Consider the following 15,968-nt stretch of genomic DNA (forward strand, 5'->3'; position numbering starts at 1 on the left):
CTCTCGTTGCTCACTTTGGTTATACCCCAGTCAGCCAGCCGCTGCAGATTCATGGCTTGCAGCACTGCCGGCAGCTCAGATCCTCACCGAAGCTGTCTGAGTTCATGCAGAGAAGCCCTTTGCCAACTATAATGGGCTCCCCTACAAAGGTATGTCAAGGAGTCTGCTTTTGGGTTTCTCACAGCTTGATCTGTTGGGTTATTTGGGGGTAAACCGCTGCGTGATCATGGTAACTCTGACCTGGATTTATCACCACTTGCTCGCTTTTCTTCAAGGGCTGTTTAGTGATCTGCGTGAAATGGAGTAGTGTCCTAGTTCTTACTGGACAGATCTCACTTGGCAGCAGTGTTCACCATCTGAGCAGAGTCCAGGGTTTTAAACAGGCGATGAAAAGGAGCTGCCCAGATTAGGCAGAAGAGCATTAGTGAAGTGCGGTGCCTGAGCTGGTTTGCGCACAGCGACTCGGCTTGAGACGCAAGCGTGTGTCCAGTAGGAATCCCTAGCAGAGACGGCAGACGGTTAAGCAGGTGACAGCCCTGGTGTCTCATGAGAAGCTGGCACTGTGACAGCGTTTCCTCTGTGCTTGTGTTAGGCTGCTACAAATTTTTAGCAGTTTGTTGTCCTTTAATTTTAGTCTTTCTGGGATTGGGGACAAGTAACTGTGTGGGGTGGGATTTCTACCTCTCTATTTCAGGCAGGTTGTTAAGCATACAATTTAATTTTGATAAACAAATGGGGGGGCGAGGGGAACCTTCCTCCTTCGTTTTAAAGACAGACATCTGTTTTTTCTGTTCTTCTTAGGCTGTGTCCCCGTTTGAGTTTCCCAAAACCCCAAGTTCCCAGAATCTCCTCACCCTCTTGGCCCATCAGGGGGTCATGATGACTCCGACACGGAACAAGACCTTGCCAGATCTGAAGGAGATGGGTCATTTTCACTGCCAGCAAACTGGCTTGGGATTGAGGCCTGTGGAAGAGATCAAGGGCAGGTGAGCTATAGTCTGCTTTATACAGTGGTGCTTCGTTCCCTAATACAGGACAGATGGGGCAAATTTCAAACCCCAGCTAACATTGAAGTTGTAATGTAGCATCTGTAAACATTCTGTAGTTATCTGCTAGCACCCTTGGCTTGCAAGCAGATATGATGCAGATTTTTAAAGTCTTCCTCTACAGGCGCAGGCCATGGCCTAGACTTTATAAAATGAAAGATTGTCTGCAGCTTCACACTGTGTTTAATGTCCAGGGTTTCATCAAGTGGGGATGCAGGATTTTGTGACTAGACCAGACGCCCTGCAATTGTGCAGATGGGTGCCTTGCTCGTTGTGGAACCTGTGCCTGTTGTGGCTGAGAGGGTGTTAGGGGTGCTCCTTGTCCATCAAACAGTGGGCACAGGTCTTCAGACCAGAGATCTGTTTGAAAGCCATGTGCTGACTGTCGTGAGCATTGCAGGATACAAAATCATTCAGGTGCTAGCGTTAAGTTTTTCTTACCTGCCTCACTGCAGCTTTCTCCAGTGGTCTGGAGGAGTCCTCTGGTACTTATTTCCATATCTTCCATCAAAGTAAAATTGTGTTGTAATAATGCTGTAGTCAGTACTTGCATTACTGCAGTTAGTCACGGTGGTTGTATGCTTTCTACAAGTAGCAGGAGGTGCTTCAGATGCTTTGTTGAAAGAGGAAGAGTGGTTATTTTAGCTCCAGACTGTTCGCTGTGTAGTGCTAAGCGGTTGTGGACCAGGAATGACACAAACTGGAGTGGAAGTTAGCTGAAACCTTGCACCTGTTGACTTTCTGCATCATGTTATGTCCTCTTTTTAGATCTCTGAGCACAGGCAGGCTCACTGACCTGCTTCTGAAGGCAGCCTTTGGGGCACAGATCTCAGAAGCTGGGAGCAACGACAGCCTGAACAATGAGAAGCCAATGGAAATTGCAGGTAGGTGGGAAGGCCGGGTGGATCTGGCAGGATGGTCCTGGGTTGGGGCGAACAGTTTGCCTGCATGCCCCCTACAAACGGGAGGCTGCTTTTCTGATGGCTTTTGGCAAAGGAAGTGACTGCCGTGTGTGAGGAGCGTAATGGTGTTTGCTTTCTTTTGTGGAGTGCTCAAAGGTCTGTGGGCTACATGTGCTGTGTAACTGCTGGCTAGTGGTGTGACTTTTGTAGGCAGGGCTTCCTCTTTTGGCCCCTTCTGAATGTGATAACTTGTGGAAGTGGGGACTTTCTGCCAGGCAGTTCGAATATGAATGGCTCTGCAAGGGTGGGTCTTCCTGGGCTTGCAGGTTGGGAAGTGAGGAGGGGAGAACAGCTGCAGCAATGCGTAACGCTGCCTAGGCTCGTGTCCTGTAGTCCGTGCCAGCCTGGCCCGGTCATGTTCTCGGGGGATGCCTCCAAAGGAAGCGCTGGCCTGTGCTGGTAACCACCGTCTCCCAAGAGAGTCTGCAGGAACATAAAACTGCTGGGTGAGGCACACCGTGCTCTGAGTAACTTTCCTGTAATGCCAGTCTGCACCTTTCAACTGTCTCCCCAGCTCCCTCAGGTGCTTACGGAGGGACCCTGCACTCTGGTGCCCGGGCTGGGGGCTCTGCCAGCCCATCCCCAGTGATTTTTACTGTCGGATCCCCTCCCAGTGGAACAACCCCCCCACAGACCACGAGGACCAGGATGTTTTCAGGTAAAGGGCTGATACCTACCTGCCTGTTCCAGTGGGAATGCCTGGGGGCAGAGCGATGTGTTGAATTCATTGCTGCTGAACACTGGTGGTGGCAGAGGGCTGCTCAGAGTACAGTCTGTAAGAGTTCAGCTGGTCTAAATGCCTTGGAGGTTCTCGTGCTGGCTCCTGCCGACCCCAGTTATTGCTGATATCTGTTTGCACTGGCACAAGGACTAATGCCAGATAGTGGTTTTCCAGTACTGGAAGAGACAGGCGAACTCTTCTTTTACTTCATTGCTCTCTGCTTCAGGAATAATGCTGCAGCTGTTCATAGACCCACCGTTGCTGATAGGTCAACAAACATAAAGATTGTGTCGTGTTCCGATCATTTTCCCCATGGGTTTTGGATGAGCTGTAAAAGATGAGTGTGACTGTCCGTGCCCAAGAATTTCAGTGCACGAGTACTGTTAGGGAAGGGCCAGGATGGCTCTGTATGCAAAATTATTAGTGGTGTTTCTTATGCTCTGAGCTGCTTAAGTAGAAAATGGGGAAATGCACTCCTGCTTGACAGATACTTCTTTTAAGATGCCAGTGCTCTGGCCTCATCAGCCAACAGTTGAGGCTGTGGTAATTGGCCCTTTTGGGACAGTGTGTCTGAGAGCTGGAGCCTGTGTTCAGTTTAAGAAAATATTTGGACACTTTTATTTGCATTTTTGGCTTGTTTGGGTTCTCGTCTTGGCTGTTCCTCATCTGAATGTAGTCGACTCTGTTGTTCTTAATTACTGCAGGGAAGGTTTGGATGTAACCATGAATGAGCTGCTTGACTGGGATGGGGGGCCACATGGGCTCAGTTCCTGGGTATGGCTTGCATTTCTATCATAACTAAAACCACTCACATCCTTGATTGTCTGGGAAGTTGGGACCATAATCCTTTCTTTGTCTCATCTATTGAGAGGGTAAGCTCTGTAGGGCAGAGACTCTTACAAAGTGTCTGACGGGCCTGTAGCACAATGGAGTTACTATCCTGGCTACAGGCTTTAGCCCCTACTGAAATGTTGTGAATAGAGAATTCAGACTTCCTGTATTGCTTTTGCGGGGATAATAGCAATTTGGAAGCAGATCCAAGCACCAGTTTTTAGTGGGTTGATATTTGGATGCTTAAGGGTCTGCCGAACAGTCAAGATCTCAGATGGGATGCCTGGAAGAGAAGGCTGTTGAATAGTGAACCTACAACACATACACAGCATTAGGTCACGGTGGTCAAAGCAACGCTGCTTGACAAGCTTTGTTTATTAGGTCTGTGCAGTAACTCCTTATGTTATAGTTAATGGTGAAAAGGGGAGCTTTGCAAGCAGAAACTCTGCCCCAAGTGCTTGGACAAGCCATGAGTAAGATCACCCGACAGATATAAAGGCAGAGCCTTTTCAGGAGTCGTCATAACAATTCCTGCAAACAGCCCCTTGGAATTATAGGGTATCCAGAATGTGCTATTGTTGGTCCTTTCCTCTCTCTGAAAGGTGTGGAAATGCTCTGCCGGTCTTTGATGATCCGCTTAGCTTTGAAGCATAGCTGCCAGCAGGGAGAGAGCTTTGGGAGGAGAGGAGACGGTGCCTCTGCCGATCAGTTGTGCATTATTATATTGCTGAACCTTTTGAAGGCAGGGTAGGGCAGCAAATTAAATTTGTGAGTAGAAGAGAAACACCTCCTGCCAAAGGATCAGTGACAGTGGAGTATATCGCCTTGGTAGAATTAGCAGAGTATTGTAGCTGGTGTTGGCATCCCCCCCGTCAGACAGAATATATGCCTCTGTGGCAGTGTGTCAGGGGATATGGAGCACTCTGGAAGTGGTGAATGTATTATGAATAACCTGAGACAGAAACTCCTTTTGAAGTGTCCGTCTCTTATAACCAATATGCTCTTAGGGTAGATTCAGTGGTCAAGAAGGGGGAAAGATGATGGTGAGGAAGTTGTCTGATGGACAGCATACTTACAGGATCTCCTGAATCCTGAGGTTAGGGTCTTGACTCAGCTGAAGTCACTTACTCTCTGCCCAGCCTCCTATTTGTAAAGAGGGGGAAGCAGAAGTGCGGGGCATGTGATGGAAAGCTCTCCTGGTTTGCATGTAAGTGGCTGATGTTTTAAAACCGTGATAAAAACCTCACTTACCAGAGGAGCTCATTCAGTGATAGTGTAAAAGCTAGGGAACCGGGGTTCAAACCATGCTGATCCATGATGGGGAAGTTGGCTATGGCGGTGTATGATAAAAATCAGCCCAAGACATTGTGGCAGGATTCAGAAAGGGTTTAGACAAAAAATAAAAAAAGAGTACTTCTGAATTGTGTCCATAAATGACAGACATTCTGGAAGGTGCGTTAAATCTGCTTGAGCTTGTAAGCTGGTCTACCTGAGTCGCTGAGGAGCTTATGTTGGGGAGTGGTTTTTCCGCATCAAGAGTCCTTGCATCTACCTCCATAGTACCTGTTGCTGGCCCCTATCAGATCCAGGATCCTGGATCCTACAGGATTGTCTCCTCTGCTGGGCGAGGAATACCTGGCCTACTATTAATATCTTCAGTAATTCCTTTGCCTATTTTTCTTCTCAGTGGGGTCTTCCAGCTCTCTCAGTTCTGGAGGCTCATTCACCGGCAGGCACTTGGCAGTGGGAACTGGTGGGGATGCTGTGGAAGGCCCCTCAAGTCTTCGGTACGCTTTTGCTGATCCGATCACCGCCAACCTGGAAGGTGCTGTTACGTTTGAGGCACCGGAGTTACCCGAAGAGACGCTCATGGAGGTGGGTATATCCCAGGGACTTGTTAGGGGCAAAGGATGGGGGAATGAAAGTAAAGCAGATCCAGAGGTCAGATGACTCTGTGTTTGCAGCCAAGGGGGTTGCTTCCAAAGATGGAGCAAACTGGTTTCAAGAGAGCAAGGTCAGTGCAGTGCTCAGAAAGCCCAGGGCATATTTAGCACAGTGACTTTTGAGCCTGCTACCAAGCTGTTTAGTCCATGAGACAGCCCATGACCGGGGTTAAAATTCACCATTTCCAAAGCTGAAATTGCAGGTTGGAAACACCAGTTACCTGATGCACTCTATATTAACAGCTTCTGAAGAAAACCCCGGTACTTTGGGCCTTTTCCCTTTTAAAAGGCTCAACATTATCAATAGCTGACTTGAGAGCGTGAGTAGCTTAGTGCATCAAATGACTGCCTGCTGCATGCACCTGGGGAGTCAGGCAGCGATACAGCCTCTGCTGAAAGGATCTGATAAAAAGTAAACTGGACACTTCTGTTACTGGGGGCAGGGGCACACCATGTTCTGCACCAGAACGGCTGAACCAGATTGTCGAGCTGAAGGGCTGCCAGGCTCCCCTTCTCTGCGGGCTGAAGATGGGCTGAAGCAGAGCAAATGCTTTTGTAGCTGAGATATATTTGAAATGTAGGTCAGGCTGCTCATTTGCAGTAGAGGTGGGAGGCAGATTCAGTCACAGTTTCAGCTCTGCTCGTGATACCTCCTTGGGCTGTCTGGGACTGGGGAAGGCTCTTTGTATCTGAACTTTGCTGGTGTTGCTAAAAAACCCTAGATAACCGCAGAGATAGGCATACATTGTTTTAAGGATGTGGGTTTGCTCTTCTATTTCAGATTTTATTTAGCTCTTTCTTCTTTGTCAATTATGCGTTGAATTGCATTTGTTTGCTTAATTACCTGCAGAGCCACGGGGCTAGGACTTCCAGCATTGATGTGATTGCAATAGTAGTGAGTTTAACTCAGCATCCTACCTGTGTGAGGTCCCAGAAGTATGGGGCCCTGCCAGCTTGCCACCACTTCGGACACTGGTCTGAAGAGAAGTGTCCTAAGGAAGTACCAACTTGATCTTGTTGGTAGCGCTTAGCTTCTATGTCTGTAATGAGTCATTTGGGTTCGGTCGTCGTTTCTGCTGAGCGCAGTAATCCATTTGCATGTCACAAAACAGCATATTTCAAGACCCCTTTGTGTTCTGTGGAGTTGGCCAGAATGCAAACCTGGCAGTTTTTCTGACTTCTGCTGATACTTTCAGGGCGTTGAAATGTTACTGTTTAAGCACCCTTGTTTCTCTTGAGCAAAGCTGTTGCATTCAGACGGGTGGTTCTTCCATCTTTTGTAAAAGTTTCTTTGGGTGCAGACAAGGCAAACTGAAGGCTAGGTTTTAGTTTCTTTTGCAGTGCTTTAAAAAGACAATCCAGAGATGGCTACGGAAGGAAAGACTCTTGTGATGCCAGATGAGGCCACAAATGCCAGCATAGTTAATAGAAGCTGACTGTATGAGCAGAGAGGAAGGACTGTGCGTTGGTTGGAGATACCAGGCTGAGACCTGCAAGATCTCAGCAGTTTCCTGCTCAGCCACGAACTTCTTGTATGACTTGGCGATTACTTAATCTCCATGTTCCTCCTCTGCTTTTAAAGAAAATAGAGGAAGATGGCGATAGCACTTCCTTACCATACTGGACTGTCCAGGTCGAAAGATAGTGGGAGGAGAGATTCCTATTTCCGATAGTCAAAGCTGCCTTAGCGGCCAAGTGCCTGAGCCAGTGAATGAAAAACAAAAGCTCGCAGAACTTGAGCATGGGTTTTCTTTGGTAAAATCATGTAGGAAACATCCTTACCAGCCCCCTTTGAGAGCACTGAGCCACTGAAGATTTGAAGATCGAGCAGGTTAGCCACTTCTCTACAGAGAGAGTACGAACAATGGAGTTGCATCTGATCCAGGCAGCAATTCATTTTGTAGACCCACAAGCATTCAGTTTTTCCGCAAATACCAACTTCCCAAAAATGCTTGCAGTGACTTAAGCAATGCAGCTTCCCAGAAATGGGATAATCCCCTTGGATCTGTAATAGCAGAGGAAAAACTACCTTGAAATGAACGTAGCACTTAGTGTGAGGGGCTCTCTTCCCTCACTAGCTGGACAGGAGTTGCAGATAAAAGGTTGTCCTTGCTGTCTCTTCAGAGGACCTCACCCAGGGCTCACTGCACTGAACTGGGAGGGTATGAAGACCAAGGGCTAAGTGAGGGCTGGGCTGAAGGGTGGGACACGCTTTGTTTGCAGTTTTCTATGGCGTAGGAGGTTGTCACTCTCTCATGAAATCCACACCCGCTTTCAGTTTTGTACCAGCGTTGTTGTGGTGGGAACCAGAGCTGAGCCCACGGTGCAGATGGTCTCTCCCCCTTCCTGGCTGGCTTCTGAAAGAGTCCCACAGACCTGGGATCCTCCTCGGGAAGGGGGCATGTAATTTTGGAGCAAGTCTCCCCATCTTCTCCAGGGAGCTGCCCGGAAATTTCTGGCCTGTCACTTGCTGCTGTTACTGTGGAGGAGGAACCGGTGCGGTGTGCGGGCTCGAGGCTGAGTTTGGCTGTCCCTGCCCAAAGCAGAGGTGTAGGGGGGTTTGGGGCTCAGGTGTTATTTCTGTAAGCTGGGATGAGTTGCTGGCACAGCTGTAGGTGAGCAGCCCTCCCTGGCATGCCAGCTTTCCCTCTGTAACCCCCACTTTGGCATCCCTTCAACAGCAAGAGCACACTGACATCCTGCGCAGCCTCCGCTTCACGCTGGCCTTTGTCCACTACGTGATGGAAATTGCCGCCTTTAAGGGCAGCTCCAGCGAGATGAGCAGTTCAGTGACATCTGAGTACCAGCTCCAGGAGAGCGTGGTGGCCGACCAGATCAGCCTCCTCAGCCGGGAGTGGAGGTAAGGACCGAGGAGAGAGCCGCCCTGCTCCCAAGTCTTCTGTCACTCCCTCCCACCCCACCTATCGTTAGGTACCAAGAGTCCTTCGGGACACTTACCACTGTCCCATCGATCTGTTTGCATTGCCATGTGCTTTCTTCGCAGCTATGCAGAGCAGCTCGTGCTGTATCTGAAAGTAGCGGAGCTTCTGTCCTCGGGGCTGCAGATGGCCATAGAGCAGATCAAAGCTGGCAAGCTGTGCCTCTCCTCCACCGTCAAGCAAGGTAAGGGGCCGCCGGGCACACGGCTCAAAGGACTCGCCTGGAATGGAAGTATTAAAAGTATCGCAAAGGGAATGGAGGGGGTTGAGTTGAGGGTGAACCCCCACCGGTGTGGGCAGGGGCTTATTTCTTATCGTCCCCTTGCACAGCCGGGTCTTTTTTGTTCGCACTGAGGGGAATGTTCCTCTCTCCGCATTGACTTTAGGTCTCAGAACTCCTGCTCATGCCCCTGTGAGAATCTTCAGCACTAATTAGTGAGAGGGGAATGTATCTTACCTGATTCCTTGTACATCTCTCATCTCAGGTGCTTATTTGTACTTGACGTGTCCAACTTAATTACACAGTGCATGTCCTAGGAAGTGCTTACTTGGCAAATGGAGACCTGTCTTGGCAGTGGTGATTCTTCAAGTGAAACACAAACACAGGAAGTAAAATACTGATAATGCCAGAGTCACTTCTTTGCTAGTGTCACAGCCTTACGTTTGCATCTGACTGGCTGGCTTGAGATGTGAGCTGGCTGTGATTCGGTGATTAGGAAAAATAATTTTAAAACTCCCATTGTAATATTACTGAGGGAGCTTTGTGAAGCACTTGAAGTACTCGACCCATCAGCTGCCTTCCCCAAGAGCTTAGTCTTTGAAACTACTCGTGCTGCCTTGGGATGGGGTGTAAAAAAAAATAGGAGTTAAATACAATAGAATCATAGAATCATTGAGGTTGGAAGAGACCTCCAAGATCATCGAGTCCAACCGTCAACCCAACAACACCATGCCCACTAAACCATGTCCCTCAGCGCCTCATCTACCCGTCTTTTAAATACCTCCAGGGACGGTGACTCAACCACTTCCCTGGGCAGCCTGTTCCAATGTTTAACTACTCTTTCAGTAAAGAAATTTTTCCCCACATCCAATCTAAACCTCCCCTGGCGCAACTTGAGGCCATTTCCTCTCGTCCTTTCGCCAGTTACTTGGGAGAAGAGACCGACCCCCCCCTCGCTACAACCTCCTTTCAGGTAGTTGTAGAGAGCGATGAGGTCTCCCCTCAGCCTCCTTTTCTCCAGGCTGAACAACCCCAGCTCCCTCAGCCGCTCCTCAGCAGACTTGTTCTCCAGACCCCAGACCAATGAGCACACATGTGTTGTAGCGGGCAGTGTGGAGCAAGATACACAGGTTTAGCCACACATCTTCCACAAGTTCAGGCTAACAGGAAAGTTGTCATAAGCCAAATAAATTACTCCTTTTCAGGGCAGATTGCAACTTCTAGATTCGTAGGGTAATTTGACCTTCAGTGTGTGGGAATTGGGCAAGGTTGTCTTTTCTTATTTTTCTCCCCACAAAATACTGCTCCCTTGAGGTTTTCCAGGGCACAGTGAGGACAAGAGGGTTTTCAAGGTACTTGTGTCCCATGTATATGGAAAAAGCAGGGAAGCACGACAGGACGCTGCCCTGGAGTGTCCTTGGCCAGTGTGTGCCAGGCAGGGTTCCTACCCACAGCCATCCTCTTTTTCCTGATAATTTGGGCACAGCTCAGAGCTCTGACTGAATTCCATGGAGGAGGATATTGCTGTATTTGTGTGTTGTTTTGGTTTTTAAATAGTCTCTCTTGACTCTCTTCTCATGGAGCTTTTCATTTTGCCTTCCTGATGTCACCCACGAGCTTTGGGGTTCCCACTCCCTCTCAAATTCCTTCTGAGCAAGGGTGATCTGACAGTCTGACCCTGGCAGGGTTATGTTTTTGTGCCTCGGTCCTTTTCTCTGATGAAGAGTTACAGCAGCTTTTCTTCCTGGAGGCAAGCTCTTCTCTGGCTCTCTGCTCTCTTATCTCTGCCTGGGAAGGCTGGATTTAGTCGCAAGGCCTGGCTGTCATGTGAGGTTGCCCCTCTGCATCGCAGCTGAGAGAGGCTGGTTCATGGTATGGGTTAATTTCCCTCCCCCAGGAGCAAATCATGCAGCATGGGTATTTTCAGATGTGCACGTAGCAGTTAATACTCATCAGACGTTGGTGGGAGTTTGTATTCAGTACTCTGCGTAGATCATGCCATGCAGCTAGGGAGACTCAAGCCTGTGGCATCACTTGCTGTTTTGGATTGTTGTTTAATTCCTCAGAATCATATTTGATTCCTGATTCTCTGTCCCGTAACCTTCCCGTACGAGCTGCCGTGGTTCAGGAAAGGAGGTGGCCTTTCACAGGCATCAGTGTCTCTTCTATCTGGGACAGCAGAGTCCTGAGAGAGATTCCCTTGCTTAGTCAGTGCTGCTCATCCGCACTCAGCTCCAACAGCTACCACACGCAAGTCACGTACTTCTTCACGGCGTGTCATCACCCATCAAGTAGCAGAAGCTTTGTATCTGGCACGTCTGTTGCTTCTGGTGCTGCGTGAGACGTGTTGCGTGGTGCAAACTGCTCTCTGCCTTGTTGCAGCTGAAGGAAACAAAAATAGACCTGGCCTCAGGTGAACTAGGCATGTGTGTAGGCGTTGCCACGTGCAGGCTTATAACTGGTGAAGGTGACAGAGGAAAGGAAAAAGACCCTGTTGGTGCAGCAGGTACTTTCCTGCCAGTCTTTTGGCCTTAACATAACCCCGTTGTCTTGAAGTTACTCATTTGGGGTCCTGTGCGTGGAGATTGGGAGGCACAGGGAGAACTGGAAGTAGCGCGTAAAGCATTTCTTTCCTTTACTCTAGTTGTGAAGAAGCTGAATGAGCTTTATAAATCCAGTGTATCATCCTGCCACTGCCTCAACATGAGACTCCAGAGGTTCTTCTTGGACAAACAGAAACTCATGGATCGGATCAACAGCATCACCGCAGAGAAGCTCATCTTCAGCTACGCTGTGCAAATGGTAATGACCATACGGTGACTGGGAGCAGGGTTAGCCCAGGGCCAGTGCTGGGCATTAACGGTTCCTGCTGGTGGCCTTAGCAGATGGTTCTACTCATGATGCTGTGTGCAGCCTCTGGAGGCTGGGCGAGGGAGGTGTTCATGCAGCTGAGGGACCATGCTGGGAAAGCTGAGTCTGGTCTGGGAGTAACCTCTTGGCACGGGGTTGTTGCCTGCAGGTGCAGTCTGCAGCCCTGGATGAGATGTTCCACCACAGAGAGGACTGCGCACAGAGGTACCACAAGGCTCTGCTGCTGATGGAGGGGCTCCTGAACATCATCACCGAACAGGGGGACATAGAAAACATCAATAAATGTGAGTGTTCAGTGACTTTTTTTTTTTCCTCCCACTGGAACATGTGTTTTTCTAGCTGCATGGCTCAGAAATTTCAGTACCCAGCATCCTTTTTTCCTTTGGCTACATCTTGGTGGACATAGCAGAGATCTCTTGGCTTGTTACAGCTCCGCGCAGCCTGGCCTCCTGCTTTCCCAGCGGGAAAACTGTTAGAAATGCAGTTCCCTGTTCTGAGCCATATTTTGAGAGCTTCCCATGCAGAGTGATTGCCAGGGCTTTGTTGGAGCTTTTGATGTGTGAAAGAACTTGCTGAAGGAAGTGGTTTGGCAACAGCAGGGGCCCGGGTTTGGTTTCCATCCGGAACCATCCCTCTGATTGCACAGAGCACTTGGGAATGTGAAACTGCGGTGGCTGTCGGGCAGAGGTGGCCGATCAGCACAGCGAGGGCTCCTTCCAACACGTCTTCTGAAACAGGACTGCTCGTCTGTCTGGTTCCCCAGCCCCAGGCCTGGCTGAGAAGGCAGCAGACAAATATTCTTCTCATCAGCAAGTGCTTGTTGTAGCCGTGAAAGCTGAACTCTTACCTGCTTGCTATCGTTTGGCTTCCTCTCCTAGGGACAGATGGACCCCTCTGCTGCTCCGAGCTGTCACCTCTCTCGCACTCTCCCTTTGTCGTGAGGGGTGTTACTCTCCGCTGCTGCAGGCTCTGCAGCTAACACACGTGGAGCGGAAAGGACTGACCTTACTTGCTCTGAGCGCACTTTTCCTGCCCTTATGGCCGGGGTTTAATCCGTCGTCTCTCTCTACGGGAGGCAGGCAGAGGGGATGGGGGATAGCCATCATCTGTTAGAGCAGCTTGACTTGGCCTCGGCTCTGCGCCCTCGCAGCTAAACCAGCCCACCCGCAGCAGTCCCCGACGGCTGAAGGGAAAGGGCACAGCTGGCAAACCATGCCTCTCCCCTCCGCTCACTGCCGAATGCGTTTCTTGGGCCGGCGTCCAGAGTGCTGCCAGGCTGCTCTAGTCATCCGTGTAGGCAGAGCTCTCGGATAGGTAATGAGAGGAGAGATATCTGGCTCACAGGCAATCAGTCAGTTAATTATCACCAACTTTCACAGTTGACATGAGGCTCACTGGAGGAGAGCAAAGGGAGACTGGCAGGTCGTGTGCGTGCTGGAGGGCTCAGTGAATAGGGAATACTAAGTAGTTTCTATCGTACCATTTCTTACCAAACCTAAATCACATCTTTTGTCCAGCGATACAGTTAATGCATCTAATAGATTTCTTTTCCCAGTTGATATCCTGGTATTCCCTGTTTTACCCTATGTTCCAGCTTCCTGATTGAGCTGTTCTCTGGTAGGCCGTAGTGGGTACGCGTTTCATTTTAGATCTCAGGTATACGATTACTTATTTCTGAAAAGTAAAATGATGAACCTAGAAATAAAGCAAGTCTTCCTGGAAGAGGAATGAATTCCGCCAGACGTTTAGCTTTTGAGAGAGTCTTGGGCTCAGGCGATGAGAATCTGGCACTGACCACGCTGGGCTGGGCTCGGTCTCTCGGTTGTAAGCCGTGACAAACGGCACTGGAGACCCTGAGTCGTCTTGCCCGCTGGCAAAAGCCGCTCCAATAACTGAAAGTGAGTGCGTTGTTCCCGGCGGACAGTGGTTCTTTATACCATCGTGATACCTCTGCCAGAACTGCTGCCTCCTGGCTTTTGTTGTTGGATCTCCAGTTATTCAACCCTTTGACCTGTCCCATCCCAGCATGGTGTTTGCGGTCAGGTCCTCACCTCGTCTAAATCGGTACGTGGTAACGATTGTCGAAGGGCTGCTTAGATTTTGCTGAAGTTCTGCCTTTTTTTTAATTTCTTTTTTTTTTTCAGTCTCCAGCATGTTTTGGTAGTCTTTATACTGCCAGGAAAATGAGAAGTTGATTTCTTTTGTTGTTTTTTTTTTTCTCTCCCAGGTAAGCTGTGCATCGAGCGCAGGCTGTCAGCTCTGCTGTCGGGGTTCTGCGCCTGATTGCAGTGGTGGTGGTGTGTTCTTCACGCACCTCGCCCCAGCTGATCACTTTGTTTCCAACGGCCTGCTGCTGTGGTGGGAAACGATTTTGGCAGTAGAAGACCTGGAGGATGAACTGCTCGATGTTTTGTATTTGGACGTTTTGGGAAGCTGTTCCACAGACTCGGATTCCTTCATGGGGATGTGTGACTGCAGCAAGCACAAATACTTCCCTGCCCAAAGGCCTGGGCGAAGACGTAGCCGATGTGGAAAGGTTTCCCTCGTTGGCGGAGGGGACAAAGGATAGAAGTCTGCTTCTTCCCAGCACTTTGAAGGATAAGACTGCTGCCTCTCCCTCTTGCTTAAGAACAGGGTATTCCAGTGCTGTGTCCATTGCAGGCAATGGATGTGCTGAAACTGCTGGCTTCAGTTAGCGTTGGAGGGTGTCATTCAGAAATCAAGGCCAGTTTGTGTACTCTTCCCTACCCAGCTGAGTGCCAGGCGTCCTCAAGCTTCCTGGCAACCCGAGGCTCCCCTCCTTTCTCTCCGTTGCCCCTTCTCATACGTGTTTATGCCTTGGAGTGCTTACTGAATGGCGGAGAGGAGGGAGTCGGCTCCCTTTCGCCTGAGCATTGCTGAAGTAGCCCCCACCTCCTGCAGACTCAGCGAGCGAGGCAGAGGACGCGCTGCTGCTGGGGAGGTTTGCATCTCCCGTGGGTGTGGTGTGGACTGCCTCTCTGCCTGGATGGGCAAACGACACGGGGACAGAGCCTCTGTGCAGGGAACAGGAGGACGACAGAAAGCCTGACGCTCCTGTGTTCGTAAGAAGCCAAAATGAATCCGTTCCTCCCTTGGTCCCCAAGCTCAGCGGGATCACCGTGAAAGACTCCCGGCTGTTCAGCGCGGCCCGTCAGTACATATCTACCAGGAGGAGGCACTAGCGCTGTCCTGCTTTCAGCTGTTGGCTCGATAACCCCTTTCCTGGAGCCCTCACCCCACCCCCAAACTGAAAACACTAGCTTTGTGAATCAAAGGAGCACTTTACACACTGTGGGGACTTGAGAAGTTGACTTTGCATCACACAACAACCCAGGAACATCGCGACTGTTAGGAATGCTGTTCCTTTTATTCCTTTCCTTGCTTCCTGGTTGTTTTATTGCACTACGTGTGTGCGTATATTAATATGTATTCCTAAGGGCGAATATATATTGATATATATATATATGGTTTGTGTGTAACTGTACGTATTTAACTGTACTGTATCTTGTGAGAGGCAAAAAGCACTGCGGAGTCCGTGCTGTTCCTCCTCCACGCCAGGCAAAGCTGTCTTGCAGTCTGGCAGTACCACGATTTGTTTCGTTTCGTTTTTTATTTAAATGTTCTTTTAAGGACAGTCAGTATAAAGCTCCGTGCTTTTTAAGAGCTCAAGAACAGGCGTTAAGATGCTACACACTTACAATTGGAAATGCATTTTTTAAGAAGTTTTATTTGCTGCTTCATTTTTTTTTTTATAAAGAAATCTCGTAGTGTTCAGTTTTATGTTCAGCATTTCTTTTAAGGAGACTCTGTAGCCAAATGAGACTGCGGGTGCGAGTGGCTCGAGTTCCGGCTGAGGCTTCGGATGCCGTGAGCATGTGCGTGAGAGGATAGCTGGCTGCCTTTCCGTCTGTCTGCGTGCGCATGTGTGTGTCTTAATTTATCAGAGTCATGGCAGTATTGTGTTAGCGCTGGGCAGAAAAGTATCTTTGAAAGCAACTCGAAACCTCAGGCTTCGTTTTTGGGGATCTAAAAATGTTTTGCACATGGTGGTTAAGTCCTCATTGCTTTTTTTTCTCCTCTCAATATTGGCACGATCAGTGTGATACTTTACAAGGGTTTCAGGAGCAACTTAATTGACTTCGGAGCCGGCGTCCTCGTTGGCAACGTGGGTGTTTCTGATCACGGAGCAGAAATGCCCGTAAAGAAATTTAGAAATATTTCAGATTGCCCCAACCAGGGAAGTTTAAGTGTAGCTTTCACAAATGCTTCAGTATTGGGCCGCTGTTATATCGTACGTTCACAGCCTGCTGCTTCTGTGGCCGTTCGTGTTTGTGGAAGAAAAGCAAAAAAAAACCCACCCCCAAAAAAAGACAAACCCACCAAAACACCCCCCCCCCCCCAGCCTGTGGCCAGA

General features: G+C 49.3%; 1 protein-coding gene across 1 annotated transcript in view; it reads left to right on the top strand.

Moving 5' to 3' along the window:
* Window positions 1-15,888, top strand: part of ULK1 (unc-51 like autophagy activating kinase 1) — a 73,675-nt gene extending 57,787 nt beyond the window's left edge. Inside the window, exons 18-27 of the mRNA XM_009318661.1 lie at window positions 3-149; window positions 802-986; window positions 1,815-1,930; window positions 2,523-2,666; window positions 5,248-5,435; window positions 8,185-8,363; window positions 8,508-8,626; window positions 11,307-11,464; window positions 11,682-11,817; window positions 13,761-15,888. Of these exons, the coding sequence (XP_009316936.1) occupies window positions 3-149; window positions 802-986; window positions 1,815-1,930; window positions 2,523-2,666; window positions 5,248-5,435; window positions 8,185-8,363; window positions 8,508-8,626; window positions 11,307-11,464; window positions 11,682-11,817; window positions 13,761-13,816 (1,428 nt within the window). The 3' untranslated portion in view covers window positions 13,817-15,888. The remainder of the gene's footprint in view (window positions 1-2; window positions 150-801; window positions 987-1,814; window positions 1,931-2,522; window positions 2,667-5,247; window positions 5,436-8,184; window positions 8,364-8,507; window positions 8,627-11,306; window positions 11,465-11,681; window positions 11,818-13,760) is intronic.
* Window positions 15,889-15,968: the final 80 nt, after the last annotated feature.

The sequence above is a fragment of the Pygoscelis adeliae genome, unplaced genomic scaffold, assembly GCF_000699105.1.
Source record: "Pygoscelis adeliae isolate BGI_AS28 unplaced genomic scaffold, ASM69910v1 Scaffold410, whole genome shotgun sequence".
Taxonomy (NCBI): Eukaryota; Metazoa; Chordata; class Aves; order Sphenisciformes; family Spheniscidae; genus Pygoscelis; species Pygoscelis adeliae.